General features: G+C 37.7%; 1 protein-coding gene across 2 annotated transcripts in view; it reads right to left on the reverse strand.

Moving 5' to 3' along the window:
• Positions 1 to 4103: 4103 nt before the first annotated feature.
• The window catches only part of LOC131692250 (uncharacterized), a 55579-nt gene continuing 43457 nt past the window's right edge, over positions 4104 to 16225 (reverse strand). The window contains exon 7 of one of the 2 annotated variants that reach the window (XM_058979205.1): positions 4104 to 4193. In XM_058979205.1, coding sequence (XP_058835188.1) covers positions 4148 to 4193 — 46 coding nt within the window. In that variant the 3' untranslated portion in view covers positions 4104 to 4147. Of the gene's footprint in view, positions 4194 to 8467; positions 8936 to 16225 lie in introns of those variants that run through there. The other variant, XM_058979206.1, reaches the window with a different exon arrangement.

Here is a 16225-nt window from a genome sequence, read left to right on the forward strand (position 1 = left end):
GAATTTTTAGTTGATCCGACTTCCGGTTCCGGAGTTACGGGTTGAAGAGTGCAGTCACACAGCAAATTCTCATATAAACTGGTACCACCATGATGTTAAAATGATGTAAAACATATTAAAATTGATGTAACATTACTCTAGTTTGCGGGTCTAGATCACTAATGATCAATTAAAGCAGCTTTGAACACATTGGCCACCTATGACGGTTCATGACGCCCCCGGGGAACCAGCCAAGTTCCTAAGCTAATATCACACCCATTCCACAACGAATTCTCTACCGATTTTTACAAACTTGATTTCAAATGAAAGATACAGTAATACCATTGACTACTGCTGAATTTCAGTGTGAAGTGAAGTGTTAGTAAGGATGCACTGGAATTTCCCATATAAATCGGTACAATCGTAATACCTCAGAGGCTAAAAACTATTGAAATGGTCACCAAATTACTTCTAATCGTAGATCTAGATCACTGATTGCCAATCAAACATTCTTTGAATATATTGTCCACTATCGACGATTCCGGTAGTCCGGAATTCCGGGCATATTCCACAATTAAAGTCACATCGGTTCTTCGGTGATGACTAAACCGATTTTCTCAAACAAAGTCTCAAATGGAAGGCAAAATATGCAGTTGAGTATTGCGTCGCCGCCCCTCCCCCCCGCCTTGCCCTTACACCTCCCTCCTCCATCACTCCCCTCCCCTTGGACCACCCTCACGCCCGCATTTCTTTCATCCACCCCGTATACCGAAATAAGATGAAGGATTTCTGACGCATCCTCCACTCCCACTCTACTAACCCCCCATTCCCTTCACTTTCAAACCCATTCCACCAACATTTAAAAATATAATCACATGAAGATAACATTGAACTCATGCTGATTAAGCTAATTAAATATTATTCTTTTGCCTTTCTCATATAGAAAGGTTATGTAATTACTCCAAAAACCGACTTTCTAACCGAGGCCCGGAGGGCCGAGTCTCATATAACATTCGACTCAGTTCGCCGAGATCGCAAAATATCTGTGTGTATGTATGTGTGTATGTATGTATGTATGTGTGTGTATGTGCGGATTTGTTAACAAAATGTCCACATCGGTTTCTCGGAGATGGCTGAACCGATTTTTACAAACTAAGATTCAAATGAAAGGTATAATATTCCCATAGGTTGCTATTGAATTTCATTTTCAACCGACATATTGTTCCGGATTACGAGTTGAAGAGTATGGTAACAAAACAAAATTTGTTGATTTGTCCACATCGGTTTCTCGGAATTTTCTGAACCGATTTTGACAAATTTTGACAAATTGATTTTAAATGAAAGGTCCATCAGCTGCTGTTGAATTGTGTGTGGATCCGAGTTCTGGTTCCTGAATTACAGTGTGATACGTACGATCACGCAGCAAATCCCGCTTCTAGCGAATTCTGCATTTTCCAAAATGTCAACACAACTGTTGAATTTGTAGATCTAGGTCACCAATAATCACTCAAAGTCTCTTTGGTCACTATCGACGGATACGGAAGCATCCAAATTCAAAATAACGGTTATATTGGTTTCTCGAAAATGGCTAGACCGATTTGATCAACTTAGTCTCAAATGAAAGGTGTTGCGTCCCCGGAAACTGGTATTAAATTCCATCTTCATTCGACTTCCGGCTCCGGAGTTCCGGGTTGTGGAGTGCGATCACATAGATAACTCCGATTCAAACCGATACCGCGATGAATGCAAAAAGGTAGCCTTATATATACTTCCCAAGTGTAATAAGAATGAAAGACATTTCCATAATGTTATATTGTACGAACCAGCTATTAAATCATAGTTTGGAGAAATGAGAAAGGCGCAATTGCACCTCTAGGTGGATTAAAATAGGTTTTTTTTTATCTACAACCGCTAGAAATAATCACCGAACACTTCCAAGTTGTCTGGAAGGAATTTGATAACTTATCAGTGTAAAATGTTCATTTGTGCGAACCTTCTGACTGCAAGTTTTCTAACTTATGACCATCGGATCGATCTGAAACATATCGGAAAATGAAAAGCGAAATAAATCACTCCAAGCAACGGCGTAGCCAAGAGAAGGTTTTGGGGTTTAACACCATACAACGCCCCCAACCCCCACCCCCCCACCACACCCAAAAAAAAATTGGATTGAAGTTGAAAATTTATTGATGCAGACTGATTTAATTCAATATTACAATAACAATTATCTGATCCGTACATTGATAACCTGTTGTTGTAAACATCGTGAGGATTTTTGATAAATTTTCGGAATGGGGTCCTGATATGTAACTGATCTATTGGTCTTGATTTCTTGATAGCATCAATATCAAATTCCTGCCTGAAAACATTCCAATAGAAAACTGGCTGAACCGATTTGCACAAAGTTAGTCTCAAATGAAAGGTACAACCTTCCCATCGGCTGCTATTGAATTTTTTTATTGATTGGACTTCCGGTTCCGGAGTTACGAGTTGAAGAGTGCAATCACACTGCAAATTCCCATATAAACTGAAATGAAAAATTTTCAAAATCAAATTTGTATTTTTGATACCAAATGACTTTAAAATGCATGAAACATTGAGATGTTTGACAAAAATTGACTTTTTTGGACTTTGGTACATTTTTGCTTTTCTCTTATAGAAAAGTTATGCAATCACTCTAAAAATCGTCAATCATACCGGCCCGGAGGGAGTATGCAGTGAGGGGTTGCTACTTTAAAATTAAAACTAATTTAAAATTTCTTAACAAGTTGAAAATCTTCGGCAGAACCCGGATCTCCCGGATCTTTCTCCATGATCCGCCGCTGATTTCAAGCGATGTTTCAGTATCACATGGTATCTCAAGATCGTGGCTGTCGATCCATTATATGTATGTGCAAATCGTACTGAACATGTAATATTCATTTCCACCATTGTATTGAACATAACCAGCCATGGAATCGTAGTCTGGACAAATGAGAAAAGCACAATTGCACCACTAGGTGGATTAAAACAGGTTTTTATTTTGGGAACGCGTCGAGTTGAGACGAAAACGTAATATGATTAATAACGAGGATAACACTTTCCGAATGTAGAGAGAAATTTATGAAAAATGACGATTTCCATTCGACTCTAGCAGGTCCTGATCGATTTTGATGAGCATTTGATTTTTGTTGTATGACCAATTATATGTATAGCTAAAATGTTCAAAAACAGTAATTTAAGGTCAAGATATCATCATTTCGAAACCGCCAATTTCGGAGGTTAAGTATCATGGATGAGTTTCACAACTACAATAAAGTCTCAACAAATTCGCTAAAGACACGAACTCTGTTACTATTTTAAAACTTCAAAAATTACGGTTTCGGAATTATGCCGTTTAGACAGTAAGATCGATTTTCACCAAACCCCCACCAAACCGAATTTCTGGCTACGCCGCTGACTTCAAGTAAGTAGAAACAAAGTCATTCTACACTCGTTCACAAGAAACTTCTTCGAATGCTGAATATCTATTATAACACATTAAAACCCCGATTTTATCAGCCAAATATGTTTGATGGGCTCTAGCAGACGAACAAGACTGAATTCGAGTAAATCTTTTCTTGAGCATGTTTTCCTTATCATGAAGATGGAAATATGCAAAAATAAAAAGTTCATCATAATCAAAAATAGTAATCATCCTACATCAAGGGACGGGAAGAATATTTTAACAGCTTCAGTTTATTATAAAGAAAACATTTAGTCAATGTCACCATTTTGTCAGCTTAAAATACACCACGAGACTGATAAAAATGGATCTTTATTATATGTATTATTCACTGTGTTTCACATTAATAGGTACATTTCATTTTTGGGGATTTTTTATTGCATCGAACTACAACAATTTTTAGGTAGCTTTCAAGGGGTTATTTTATAGACTTCTTCCAAAATTTGGCGAACCTATTCCAATTCGTATATCAATTAATTGGTATACTTGAGGCTTTATATGTTGCAGATAGAGAAAATACTGAAATTTTCAGGTTTTTTCCTACACAATATTACGAAAGCTTATTAATACATTTTTCCTAATAAGTTTGTGAAAATTATAAACTATTTGAAATTTTTTAATAGTTTAATTTTTTATGTAACCGTGATTTTTGAATAAATAATGACCATCGCTTCACAACGTAGTCTATTTTTCATGGCTTGCGGTGAACACGATCTCTCGAATTGCTGAACTGAAAATTATGGAATAGAAATTAGTTTTTAGTATCCTTAACAGATTTAACTCGCCGCGCAGATAGCTCTGTATTAGACCCGCTGGTGCCCTAAGACAATTTCGCTAGATTTTCAGAGCACTGTGCACCCAGTGCATTAACGCAAATGACGGAAGGATATCGAAAAGTTTCGTGAAAATGAAAATTCCCGTAATGATGATGATTTTCCCAAACGCTTCGTTTTCGAGAGGCTTTTAATTGTTCTTTGGCATTAGGATTAGCGATAATAATTCAAATCAAGGATACTACTGGGAAGTCACCTTTAGAAAAAGTCGATGTCGAATTAAAATTTGGAACTATGCTCGCATGCACTTCAGAGATAGCGTGATATCAGGAGCTGCGATTTCATTTCAACGCTTTTTTCTGAAAAGGGCGATACTTACAAATGTAAACATAAGGCTTTTTTCATACATGCGAATGAGGGCTTTGAAACGCAACAAATTAACTTAAAAATTTGGATTCTACGATATTGATTTCTTAAACTACAGCAAAAAATACAACGGGCGAAACTGTATTTTTGTTTGTTTATTTAAAGTTTCACCCTCCACGCTCCATGCAAACAAACAGGGCGATACTTTTTTGGCTAGCTGTTTAGAGGCGAAACTGTTTTTTTTCGTATTTTTTTAGGATTATCAAGCAAATAGTACCAATGATCGCTATTGAAAAAAACCCGGACGAAATCGGTGGTGTAAAACGGTAGTTATTGTAAAAAACGTAAGGGCGATACTTCAATGCTGATAGGTGGGACTGAAAAAGTAAACAATCGCCAAAGGGGCGATACTATCGTTTTGTCAATTTCAATAGCAAACACAAATTTTAATTTAATAATTTCAAATACTTCATGAAGTTTTGGGTTTCGATCACTGAATCATGCAATCTACACCCAAATCAATTTCCCAATGCAAAAAAGCATTACACCCTTTCGGACATATTTTGAATTCGAATCATGTCTTGTTCGCATTATAGACCAAATTTACCTCATGCAACAATATAGTCTGTTCGCATGTAGAAGTATTAGTTGGTTTTGCTGTGAACTGGATTCGAATGCTCGAGATGACATGCAAACTTCCAATTAAAAATACAAAACAAATTTATCACTGCCCTCATAGTTTTTGTTGCCTTACACTTAAATGCTTTTGACGCAACATATTGATATATCACCTGACTTTTAAAAATACTGTCGCAATGGGGAGTACCAGAAATGATCAGTGAAGGACTTTTACCGGACAAAAGTTCAATAAACCTGTTGACCCAATGATCCCATATGGATAACTTTCTCCAGCCTATAGTGCGCTCAATTATTCATCAATCATTAATAAAATGCATGAGACTGTCTAGCGGCTAGAACTCCTATACCGCTGGCATATTAAGGGTTGAGAACGCCGAAAGTTTATCATAATATCATCCCAGAAACATCACCCACACCCCATCAATTTTATGATTACCGTGTGCTACTCTCTGCAAGATGCAGCCAGCAATCGATGGAAATGCAAAATGAAAGAGGCTCTTGAGCGTGTATTAGTATTTTTAGAGCGCACTTGTATACGAGTGAAGATGTTCTTTACATGTGTATTAGTACAGGTCATTTTAAAACTAAAACTCCGATATGGCTGAATTCACGAATACATTCCCAACTGTGGGTTTATGTATGTTTCTACGGCGTAATCACCATTTCATGCATTTTTGTCCCGGACCAATATGGCTTTATGTGCATTATAAAATGCAAAATTCTCTTTAGAATCATGCTTATTCGCATGTAAATCGTACGGTTCGTGTTTTGGGTGTAGGATGTAAAAACACAATAGTTCTTCAATAGGAAATAAAACCAAGTCTGGAAATATTCACTGTTGATTTTCTTTGAATGGTGTCACTGCTAGTATCGCCCTTTTCAAGAAAAAGCGTTGATTTCTTAGTTCTCGGTTGCGTTGGAAATTTGAGTAAAGTATAAACTTCAAATCGATTCAAAAAAAAAATCGATTTTTTTTTGGCTCAGTACAATATATAACCCCTTTAGGAAAATTCAGTGTTCCCACCACAATGCATTGATTGAAGAATTTAGATATTTTATTAACAGAGCATTAACAATAATTCGTTTGTATGTCTATTTTATGGGCCATTTTTTCGCTTTCCCATTTGGTTTGAGATTTCTAGCACTGATGTGGTCCTATGCTGATTTGAGGGATTCTCTGAGTCCTGTCTAGGGTTCGCAGTACCGACCCTTTTTGGCGAGAACCGGTACTACGGTACTGAAGCCCTCAGTACCGGTAGTACCGGTAAAGTACCGGTACTCGATTTTTTTTTCAAAAAATTCGAAAAAAGCTTCATGCTGAAATTGAATGCTCAAACTGATGATCTTATTCTCAGATGATTGATTTGTGCTGATAAAAAAAAATGTTTATTGTTTTTAATTGCTTCGGAATGGCAAGACTCATTTCACAGAGGATATTTTTCGTATAGAGCACCTTCTTTTATTTCGAAATCTAGGCCACTTTGAAATCATTTACTGCTAAGTGGTGCGATTTTCGTCGACTTGAACAGATGGTAAATGTATGAAACCCTATTAACAACAGTAAATCAAAGCGAGAATGGCCGTAAATCCGAGCAGGTCAATCGCATTTCCTTTCTTGCTTTTCTGAAAATTGGTTTCGACCTTTATGTCTTTGCCTACTATTCTCTAATGCATATCAAGGCTCCTTGCTTTCCTGTAAACTATGGAGTTTTGCTGAATTTTCCGATCACCAATAATTACAAATCGCCCCATTTGAAGCAGTTCACCAAGTCTAAAACTGTTAGCTACTAAATCGCTGTTCGTTCTTTTATAGATAAAGGTTTAAGAGCAAACCAAATACATACATGACTTAGACCATAGTCTTATTACGCGCCACCCAGTGAATAATGGAAACCAATCAGAATGTCGCTAATAAAACTTTAACCCATTATATCCTAGCGTATGAAATTTCATACGCAGAACTATCAATCGTTTAACGCGTATTTACTGCAGAATTTTGGCATCTAACTGCTTTATTATTGCACTAAAGGGATCATTGCACCTCATATTTCATTGTGAAACAAGACAACTGCTATTTTTTATAATTTTGTTTACATTTTAGAAACGTGAATAGTTGGGGCAAATGGCGGCTGAAAAGTAAGCAATACATTTAATTGAATTTTATTGTTGGAATTCGTGCTAATAGTTCCATTATGTGACAAAACGTTCCTATAGGTGTAAAAGAAGTGTTGTCTATCAGAAAATCCGAAGAAATATGTCAAACAACTTAAAATTTGTTGTTTGTATTTAAGCGTACGAAATTTTTTGCACGAGATATTTTCATTCTCAATACCATTTTAAGCGGTGATTTTATTTTTCCCATTATCTTTGATACATTTTTTGGTGGAATTGAAGATATCACTGCATTTGGCTCACTTTTTGAAACCCCTGGGATATAATGGGTTAACTTCTAGAATTATTATGATGATGGCCCCACCTCATTCCCACACAAAGATGTCATCTCAACGATTTATCTAGAAGGCAAATTAATATAATTAAACGTTATCTTGCAGACCTATATTTGTCATAAAAAAATTGTATAGTACCGAAAATACCGGTACTGGCTTTTGTTCAGTACCGGTATTACGGTACCAAAAATGGGTCGGTATTCCCGGGATTTTCGGTACCGGTATTACCGGTACCACAACCCTAGTCCTGTCCCTATCTCATGTAGTAAGTGTTATCAAAAACATCACGAAGCATCAAGTTCTAAATGTTCTCAAACGATATAATATCCGAAGAAAGTGATAAGAGTTAAAGAAATGTCTCATCACACTGTTAGGTGGATTAAAAGCGTTTTTTCATTAAATGTCCTGATACCTCAACTTGCCCTATTTTTCCAGGAATGTAACTTTTCTCATGTGATCCCTAAGCGTATTTCACACAAAAAGTAATAAATTAAAAAAGAATTTTGTTGTTAAATGGAGTTAATATGTGCGGTTTTATGATAAAAATGTTAAGTCGAGACTATATGTCAGATAATTTGATGTTTCTGAATTTTACAAATAGACCGGGACCAACGGCTTGACTTCCTCTCCTAAGAAAGATGTGACCATAGATTTTTCCCCGTAGGAAATCTAACACTAACATTTATTCTGAATTCAAAAATAGGTACGAATTCCAATACATGCATTTCCAATGATGAATAAATTCTATCAATAACAGTTATTGTTTTTTATACCTCATATTCGGCTATTTTTATTACAGTGTTCGTGCTAAATAAAAGCAACAGTGCATTTTTATAGACTACACCCCCAGTGGTTCCCGCACAAGACTATACGGAGAGTTGCTCCTGTGCCGTGAGTCAAACCAGCCGTAATCAATTCAATCTACATAGGGATAAACTAGGTCATGATCCCTCGGCTGCTGCGGTAAAATCCCGAATCCCAATTGCCGGCGAGGCTCGTGCGTCCATTGTTGCTGCCACTGATGCCACCGATTTCGGTGCAGCCCCAGCCGGTGATGCAGTATCTCAATCAGCAGCAAGCCAGCGGACATCATCGAGCCGGCGAGCAGCAGGATAAACGCCGAATAAACACTGTCCATGCCAACAATCAGATCCGTTGGCGCTATTTTGCGCACACATTTCGGTTTCGGTTCCTGCCAAACGTGTCTCTGGTGGTCCATTATGCCGGCTTCATTCAAGCGTCGTAATCTGCGAATTTAGATCATCCCGTGTGGTCAACCGGGACAATAGAGACACATAGACAAAGAGAGACAGAGAAGTAGCTATTTGCGAAATCAGAAAAATCGAGAAAACGTACACAAACAGCTCCTCGCTAGTCGTGACTTTCTACAAAGCACAAAAACTGATTCCGTGCAGAGTTGGCACAACAACACAGGACAATAGCAGGTCCAAACGAAAAGTGGAAAATCTGGAACCGACTGCGAATACGGTTTGTTCATTGCAAGTACTTGCGTGTGTGTGTTCGTTTGTTTGTTTGTGCATGTGAATTGTTTAATAGTACTTTATTGAAACTATGATTGAAATCGAGCATGAAAAGCAAACGACGAATTCCGCAAATCGGTATATCCTGAATAAAATGGTAAATGTCCTAAAAAATCAAATGTTTTATATAGTATCATTTTATTTCAATGAGTGTTTATAAAAAATACGTCATTTTTCTCGAACATTTTTAAAGCTATTTGTATTTGTAGTTCAAAAAATAGTTCAATAATACTTTGTAATCAAATATTCCTTCTGCCAATTAACGTATTTTGTTGGTCATTTAACGAGTCTAAATCTATCGTTTGGACATAAAATTTACTTCTATTTAAAACATTTTTTTCACTAATCTAACTACTACAAAACACAACACTAGAAGACAAAACATTTTCGAGATATAAAAGTACCTACAGTGACAGACATTCGTTTAGTCGCACCCTAAAAATTTCAAAAACAAACTTACAGCGCCCTCTAGCGGCGGTTTGTGAACTGCAAGTCTTTTCCCCATATATTTTGACCAAAAAATCTCATACAAACTTAAAGCTCTGTGGGGGAGGGGTTAGGGTTAACCGATTTCGGTCAAATTTTGATAGCGTCATTTTTAAATAATTTGGAACGACGCTAGCTGGTGCAGATTAGTGATTTTAAAAATGGTCCTTTTATTGTCACCCTAATACACACTTGTTACACGTGAAAGTGCGACTTTAGTTTGCATTATTAGTAAAAACTCAAAATATCTTCGAAATATTTGAAAAATTAATACAAAATAGATAAAATCATCAGTTGTCTTCTCTGAATTGTTTATGAGTTTCAAGATATTCTTAATCTTAATTTTCAATTTTTTTCTCGAAATGTGCTGCATGGCGCATGTTATAAGATAGCAAAACTCATCATTCGTTTTCGAGCTCTTTGTCGAGGCACAAGTGCTTTTTTACAGTCCGTGCCGTGTTTAGCGACAAACAATAATCCGCGTTCAAGGTTATCTTGCAGGTTCGGTTCCATCCACAGTCTTTTGTTCGCGTATGAGAATTCAACAATAGCCAACTATATAAGCTGGATCGGTTTGTCGTTGGACACCGGTTTAAAGCTAAGTCGTTTTTGTCTGTTGTAACACATTTATTGTTTTCTTCCGTCTGCGCGGGCGCTGACCCCGTGCGTTGACGTTTTCGATGGTTCCCTCTCTGGATGGTCAAATGGAAGTTGAATCGGGTTCAACTCCTAAGGCTCCCCCCCGCCCCGGCCCAAATGCTACCCAGAGCTCTCAACTGGTCCATTTGTGGTCTTCTTTCGGCTCAAGACTAAATCGCTGAATCTTCTTTAGATTTCTAAAGACCTGACCGAATGGTTCTTGGCTGTGACCGAAATTTCAAAGGTCCGCTCGGACAAGATAAAGGTGTTGCTAGCCAACTCAAACCAGGCAAACGATATTGAATGTTGTGAGCACTTTACGTGGGATTATAACGTGTATATTCCCGCTGTAAAGGTACAGTCTGAAGGCGTCGTCACCGATGAGAGTTTGACGAGCGAGGATCTGCTGCAGTACGGGGTAGGACGTTTTAGAGACCGCTTACTTCAGCCTGTGAAAATACTTGGGTGCAAGTGTTTGCACTAAGTAGTAATTGCGGAGGATGGTTCAAAAACGTACCCCCAATCAAACTCTTTTCGGGTGACCTTAGTTGGTACCGCTTTGCCGAACTACATCCTCTTGCACAAGGATCGTCTGCCTGTCCGTCTATTTGCACCGCGGGTCATGAACTGCACAAAGTGTAAACAATTGGGTCACACAGCCACGCATTGTAGCTAGGGTTTGCAGTACCGACCCTTTTTGGCGAGAACCGGTACTACGGTACTGAAGCCCTCAGTACAGGTAGTACCGGTAAAGTACCGGTACTCGAATATTATTTTAAAAAATTCGAAAAAAGCTTCAAACTGAAATTGAATGCTCAAACTGATGCTCTTATTCTCAGATGATTAATTTGTACTGATCAAAAAACTTGTTTATTGTTTTTAATTGCTTCGGAATGGCAAGACTTATTTTACAAAAGATATTTTTCGTATACGGCACCTTCTTTTATTTCGAAATCTAGGCCACTTTGAAATCAATAACTGCTAAGTGGTGCGACTTTCGTTGACTTGAACAGATGATAAATGTATGAAACCCTATTAACAACAGTAAATCAAAGCGAGAATTTGAAGCAGTTTACCAAGTCTAAAACTGGTAGCTACTAAATCGCTGTTCGTTCTTTTATATATAAAGGTTTAAGAGCAAACCAAATACATACCTGACTTAGACCATAGTCTCATTACGCGCCACCCAGTGAATAATGGAAACCAATCAGAATGTCGATAATAAAACTTTAACTTCTAGAATTATTATGATGATGGACCCACCTTATTCCCACACAAAGGTGTTATCTCAACGATTTATCTAGAAGGCAAATTAATATAATTAAACGTTATCTTACAGACCGATATTTTGAAACAGATCCCCCTGCAGAGTTAACATATTTGTTATAAAAATTGTATAGTACCGAAAATACCGGTACTGGCCTTTGTTCAGTACCGGCATTACGGTACCAAAAATGGGTCGGTATTCCCGAGATTTTCGGTACCGGTATTACCGGTACCACAACCCTAATTGTAGCAATAGGGTAATTTGGGGAGAGATGCCGCACATTTCTGAAAATCGATCCTGCATCGAAGTAAACCATTCAATATTCGATAAAATCATTTTTAGCAATTGCGACAAGTCCCCAAAATACTGTGGTTTTTGTCATAAAAAAATCATCAAATTTTCACGAAAATTTAAAAAAAAAGGTCATTGCGGGAGAGATGCCGCATGTGCGGGTGAGACACCGCACCGTGGTCACAATCTGAAAAATGGTGAACAAAAGTATTTTTTAGCTCTCGTTGATGTTTTTTGTGATTGGGTGTCCAGCTGAGCTTCTTGAAGTTTGATTATACCTACAAATCGGCTAGCACTTACGCTTTTCTTAAGGGGGTACTACCATTCCTAGGAAAAAAAATTATTCAGTATTTTAAAAATATTTTTCTTTCGCAATCTTGTGTAACGGTTAAATTTGAGTAACTTAATTAAGGGTACTATATGTTTGTACGAGCGACATATATATATATATGTTCTTTAAAAGCAGTTTTTGGCTGTTTCTCCTAAACTGAATTTATATAACATACGTTTGTTCTTGCAAGATTCATTTTGAAAAAAATAATTATTTCCTTGAAATTTTCGTTTTTATCTTTATCACGAAAATGAGTGCCTGAAACTTTAAAGAATAAATTGAAGTAACTAATACTTAGATACATATCGCCCGCTTAAATATATAGATAAATAGACTCATAATCCTATATGTCACTGTGTTAGGTCCGTTAGTTTGGTGATATACCTTATTTAGAACCTATACCTTACGCAAATGATCATTTAATGACATTCCGAGGTGAAAAAAATACATTTTAGTTACGTATCCTCCGCCATCGAGTGTGGCATCTCACCTGCAATTTTGATGCGGCATCTCTCCCAATTGTAGGGGAGAGATGCCGCACGACGACATTTTCCTCTGAAATTATTGAAGACTGTATTCATGATCAGAATGCCTTCTAAAAGTTCCCAGGTATTCAACCGGTAAAAAATTACAATTTAGAAAAACGAAATTTTAAAATGGCGCTGAAAAATTTTCGACGCTTTGTGATGCAACTGTTCATAACACATAATCATTAATGAAATTTTGGTGAGTGAATAATAGGGATTGTTTTACATCTCCAGTGTTGTAATTCTTCGAAAGACAATCTCACAATATCATATTACTGTATAAAAGTGACCCCATATACGAGATATAGAGAGAGCGGCATCTCTCCTGACGCGGCATCTCTCCTGAAGTTACCATAAGACCTGTTGTGGAAAATGCGGGGAGAATCATCTAGAAGATTCGTGCAGTAAGAACGCCGAAAAGTGTTATCACTGTGCAGAGAGTCAAGCTCAGATTAAGCCAGTACCCGGCGCGAACATACAAAAACGTTCTCCTAATCCGTGGTGGGACAAAGAGTGCACAGACATGTACGCGGAGAAGGCCGCCGCTAGGGTTGGGAAAACTGGAGGATTTTAAAAAAAACCGGTATTTTCGGTATTGGAAATGAAAAAACCTGGTAAGACCGGTAAAAATCGGTATTTAAAACAAAAAATTACGAACTGTGTTTACAAAAAAATCACTTAACATACAAAGCATCATTTAACAGAGAAGATGATTTGCTCTCAAAGTACTCCAATTTCGAAAAAAGCTTTATGAATGTTGATTTAATTTCTTATGGTATTGTGAATATTTTCTAAAGCCCACATCAGGGGGCCGGAATAGCGTAGTTGGTAAATCGATTGCCTTATACGCAGCTCACCTGGGTTCGATTCTCAATCCCGCAAATAAGGTTAATTTTTTTTCCAAAGATATTTTTCTAACTCGAAAAGAGTGTCGTATGACCCTATGGTTAAAACCTATGAGAGATGGCGTTTGGTCACGAGTTTCTTACAATAATATTTTATGGCGTCTATCACCAACGTTGCGAAGGTTTATGCCTTCATCTTCTGAAGGAATAAACCTTCGAAACGTTGGTGATAGACGCAATAAAATATTATTGTAAGAAACCCGTGACCAAACGCCATCTCTCATTGCTGAAAATAAAGTGGCCGTTCATCTTTCCATTGGTTAAAACCTATATAATCAAAATAAAAAATGGGGTGTGATTCAGCATCTGGTTTTTGTATCGTAGTATGCAAAGTGTCGTCGTTTATTGGTTCAAAAAGCACACTGGTTAGCTAGATGTAGTCGGCGTTCCGAGATTTGAAATTCATGGAAAATCAAAGCTGAAGTTATTGTTTTTTGGTTATCCAAATGCTCGAACATAAAGGTGGTATTCACCAGAAATTGGAACGGGTTTCAGTCTGTCGAAAACGAAAATGCTGTTGGACAGATTGATCAAGGTCAGATTTTTCACTGGTATCCAAAAATGCTATTCGAACACTCATACTCAATTTATGAAAGCGCTTGAGCATAAATTCCGCCTTGTCTTGAAAACCAGTGCTTTGTAACAATCTTCTTTTAATTTCAATTCGACGTATCCCGAGGCAGTATTGCCGATGAAAACCGAAGAATCTATTGTCAGAGTTCTGTGATAGGTCTATGCGTTATAGATTTGCCAGTAGTGTGAATAAATTGAATTCAAAATGGAGTATGTGGGAATATGGAGTTGATTGATTTTGTCTTGCAGATTTTCTTGTTCCTCCATAGTTTGATAAGTTTTATTTGACATGTCTGATTTTTAGGGTCGTTAAATTAAGCTGTATCCGCTATTTACATAAGCACTATTCCCCTGCTTATATCATTATTAAGAGCCTAAAACAGGCAAGCTTACTGTGCATGCGACCTAATTTGAAAACACTAGCAAGTGAAATGCTTTTTAAATTGCTTTAAAGCTGTGCTTCAATAAAATCCTTTTATTAATTAGTCTTTCGTAACAAATTACCGAAAATATCGGTTTTTTATTCGTATAAAACCGGTATTTCGGTATAGGATATTTGGACGGTTTTACCGCTTTTCGGTAACGGTAAAACCGGTACTTCAAACCCTAGTCGCCGCGTATAAGACGTTGCGACGCGACGTTAGAAGCTCTCATGAAAAGTTTGATAAAAACCAAGAAACGTAGTTACTCACGCCGGTTCGTTGACGGTCTAACAAGAGTAACATCGATGAGCATTCTTTGCGGCACGGCCCGGCGTTTACGAAACCGAAATAGCACTGAAAAGAGCGCAGAACATTCAAATATTCGATTTCGCCAAGAATATTTGTCCGGATTGCGCCCCGATACAGAAGATCTACAGCGCCGCATCCCCTCACAATAACGATAACGCGAACGAAACACCGTTTTCGATGGTGTAGTTCTTACTCGCTCTCTTATTATATAACAATAAAACTCCAGGGCCAGACAGAATCAAATTCAACTTATTGAAGAATCTTCCACGCTCTGCCAAAAGACGCTTGTTGAGCTTATTTAATAAGTTTCTTGAGGCTAACATTGTCCCCACGATTGGAGACAAGTGAAGGTCATCGCCATCCAAAAACCAGGAAAACCAGCCTCCGATCTCAATTCGTATCGACCGATTGTAATGCTGTCCTGTATCCGGAAGTTGTTCGAGAAAATGATCCTATCCCGCCTCGACAATTAAGTCGAAGTAAATGGCTTACTGTCAGTTACACAATTTGGCATTCGCAAAGGTAAAGGGACGAAAGATTGTCTTGCGTTGCTCTCAACCGAAATTAAAATGGTCTATGCTAGCAAAGAGCAGATGACATTAGTGTTCTTAGATATTAAGGGGGCTTTTGATTCAGTTTCTTTCAGCATTCTTTCGGAGAAGCTGCATCAGCATGGTCTTTCGGCGACATTAAACAAATTTTTACTAAACTTGTTGTCGGAAAAGCACAAATGGTGACCTATCGACATCACGATTCAGCTTCCCGAGGGTTCATGACTAAGCACCCTGGCAACTTGCAGACGACGGCGTGGTTTCTGCAAGACGGCGATTGTTTGTTCGATGCGATATCTTGAACCCGGTGGTGATTGAAAATTTCGAAAGGCTTATCGAGCTCAATTCTTAGATCCGTTTCATGTCCCTGTAGTTTGACTACATGGCGCAGAATATTAATCCTTCTTCTTACAATCCCAACCGTGTACATTTCATAAGTACTTCTGAATAAACTGTTTTCTTCGACACATCCATGAAAGATGAGATTTGTGGAATTCCGGACCACATACTCCCGCAAGTGGTTTCAAACATTTTTTATAATAAATTCCGAGAAGTTGGTTCCGACAGCATGAAGTAACAAGTTACTTTACGCTTGTCCGGACATGCCATAGACTCAGGTGATTCGCATTTTCCAATGCCAATAGATCTTGACTCCTACGGTAGCAGACAAAAAGTTAAGTCGCCGGTGAGCTCTG

Source organism: Topomyia yanbarensis, chromosome 3 (assembly GCF_030247195.1).
Source record: "Topomyia yanbarensis strain Yona2022 chromosome 3, ASM3024719v1, whole genome shotgun sequence".
NCBI classification, from domain to species: Eukaryota; Metazoa; Arthropoda; class Insecta; order Diptera; family Culicidae; genus Topomyia; species Topomyia yanbarensis.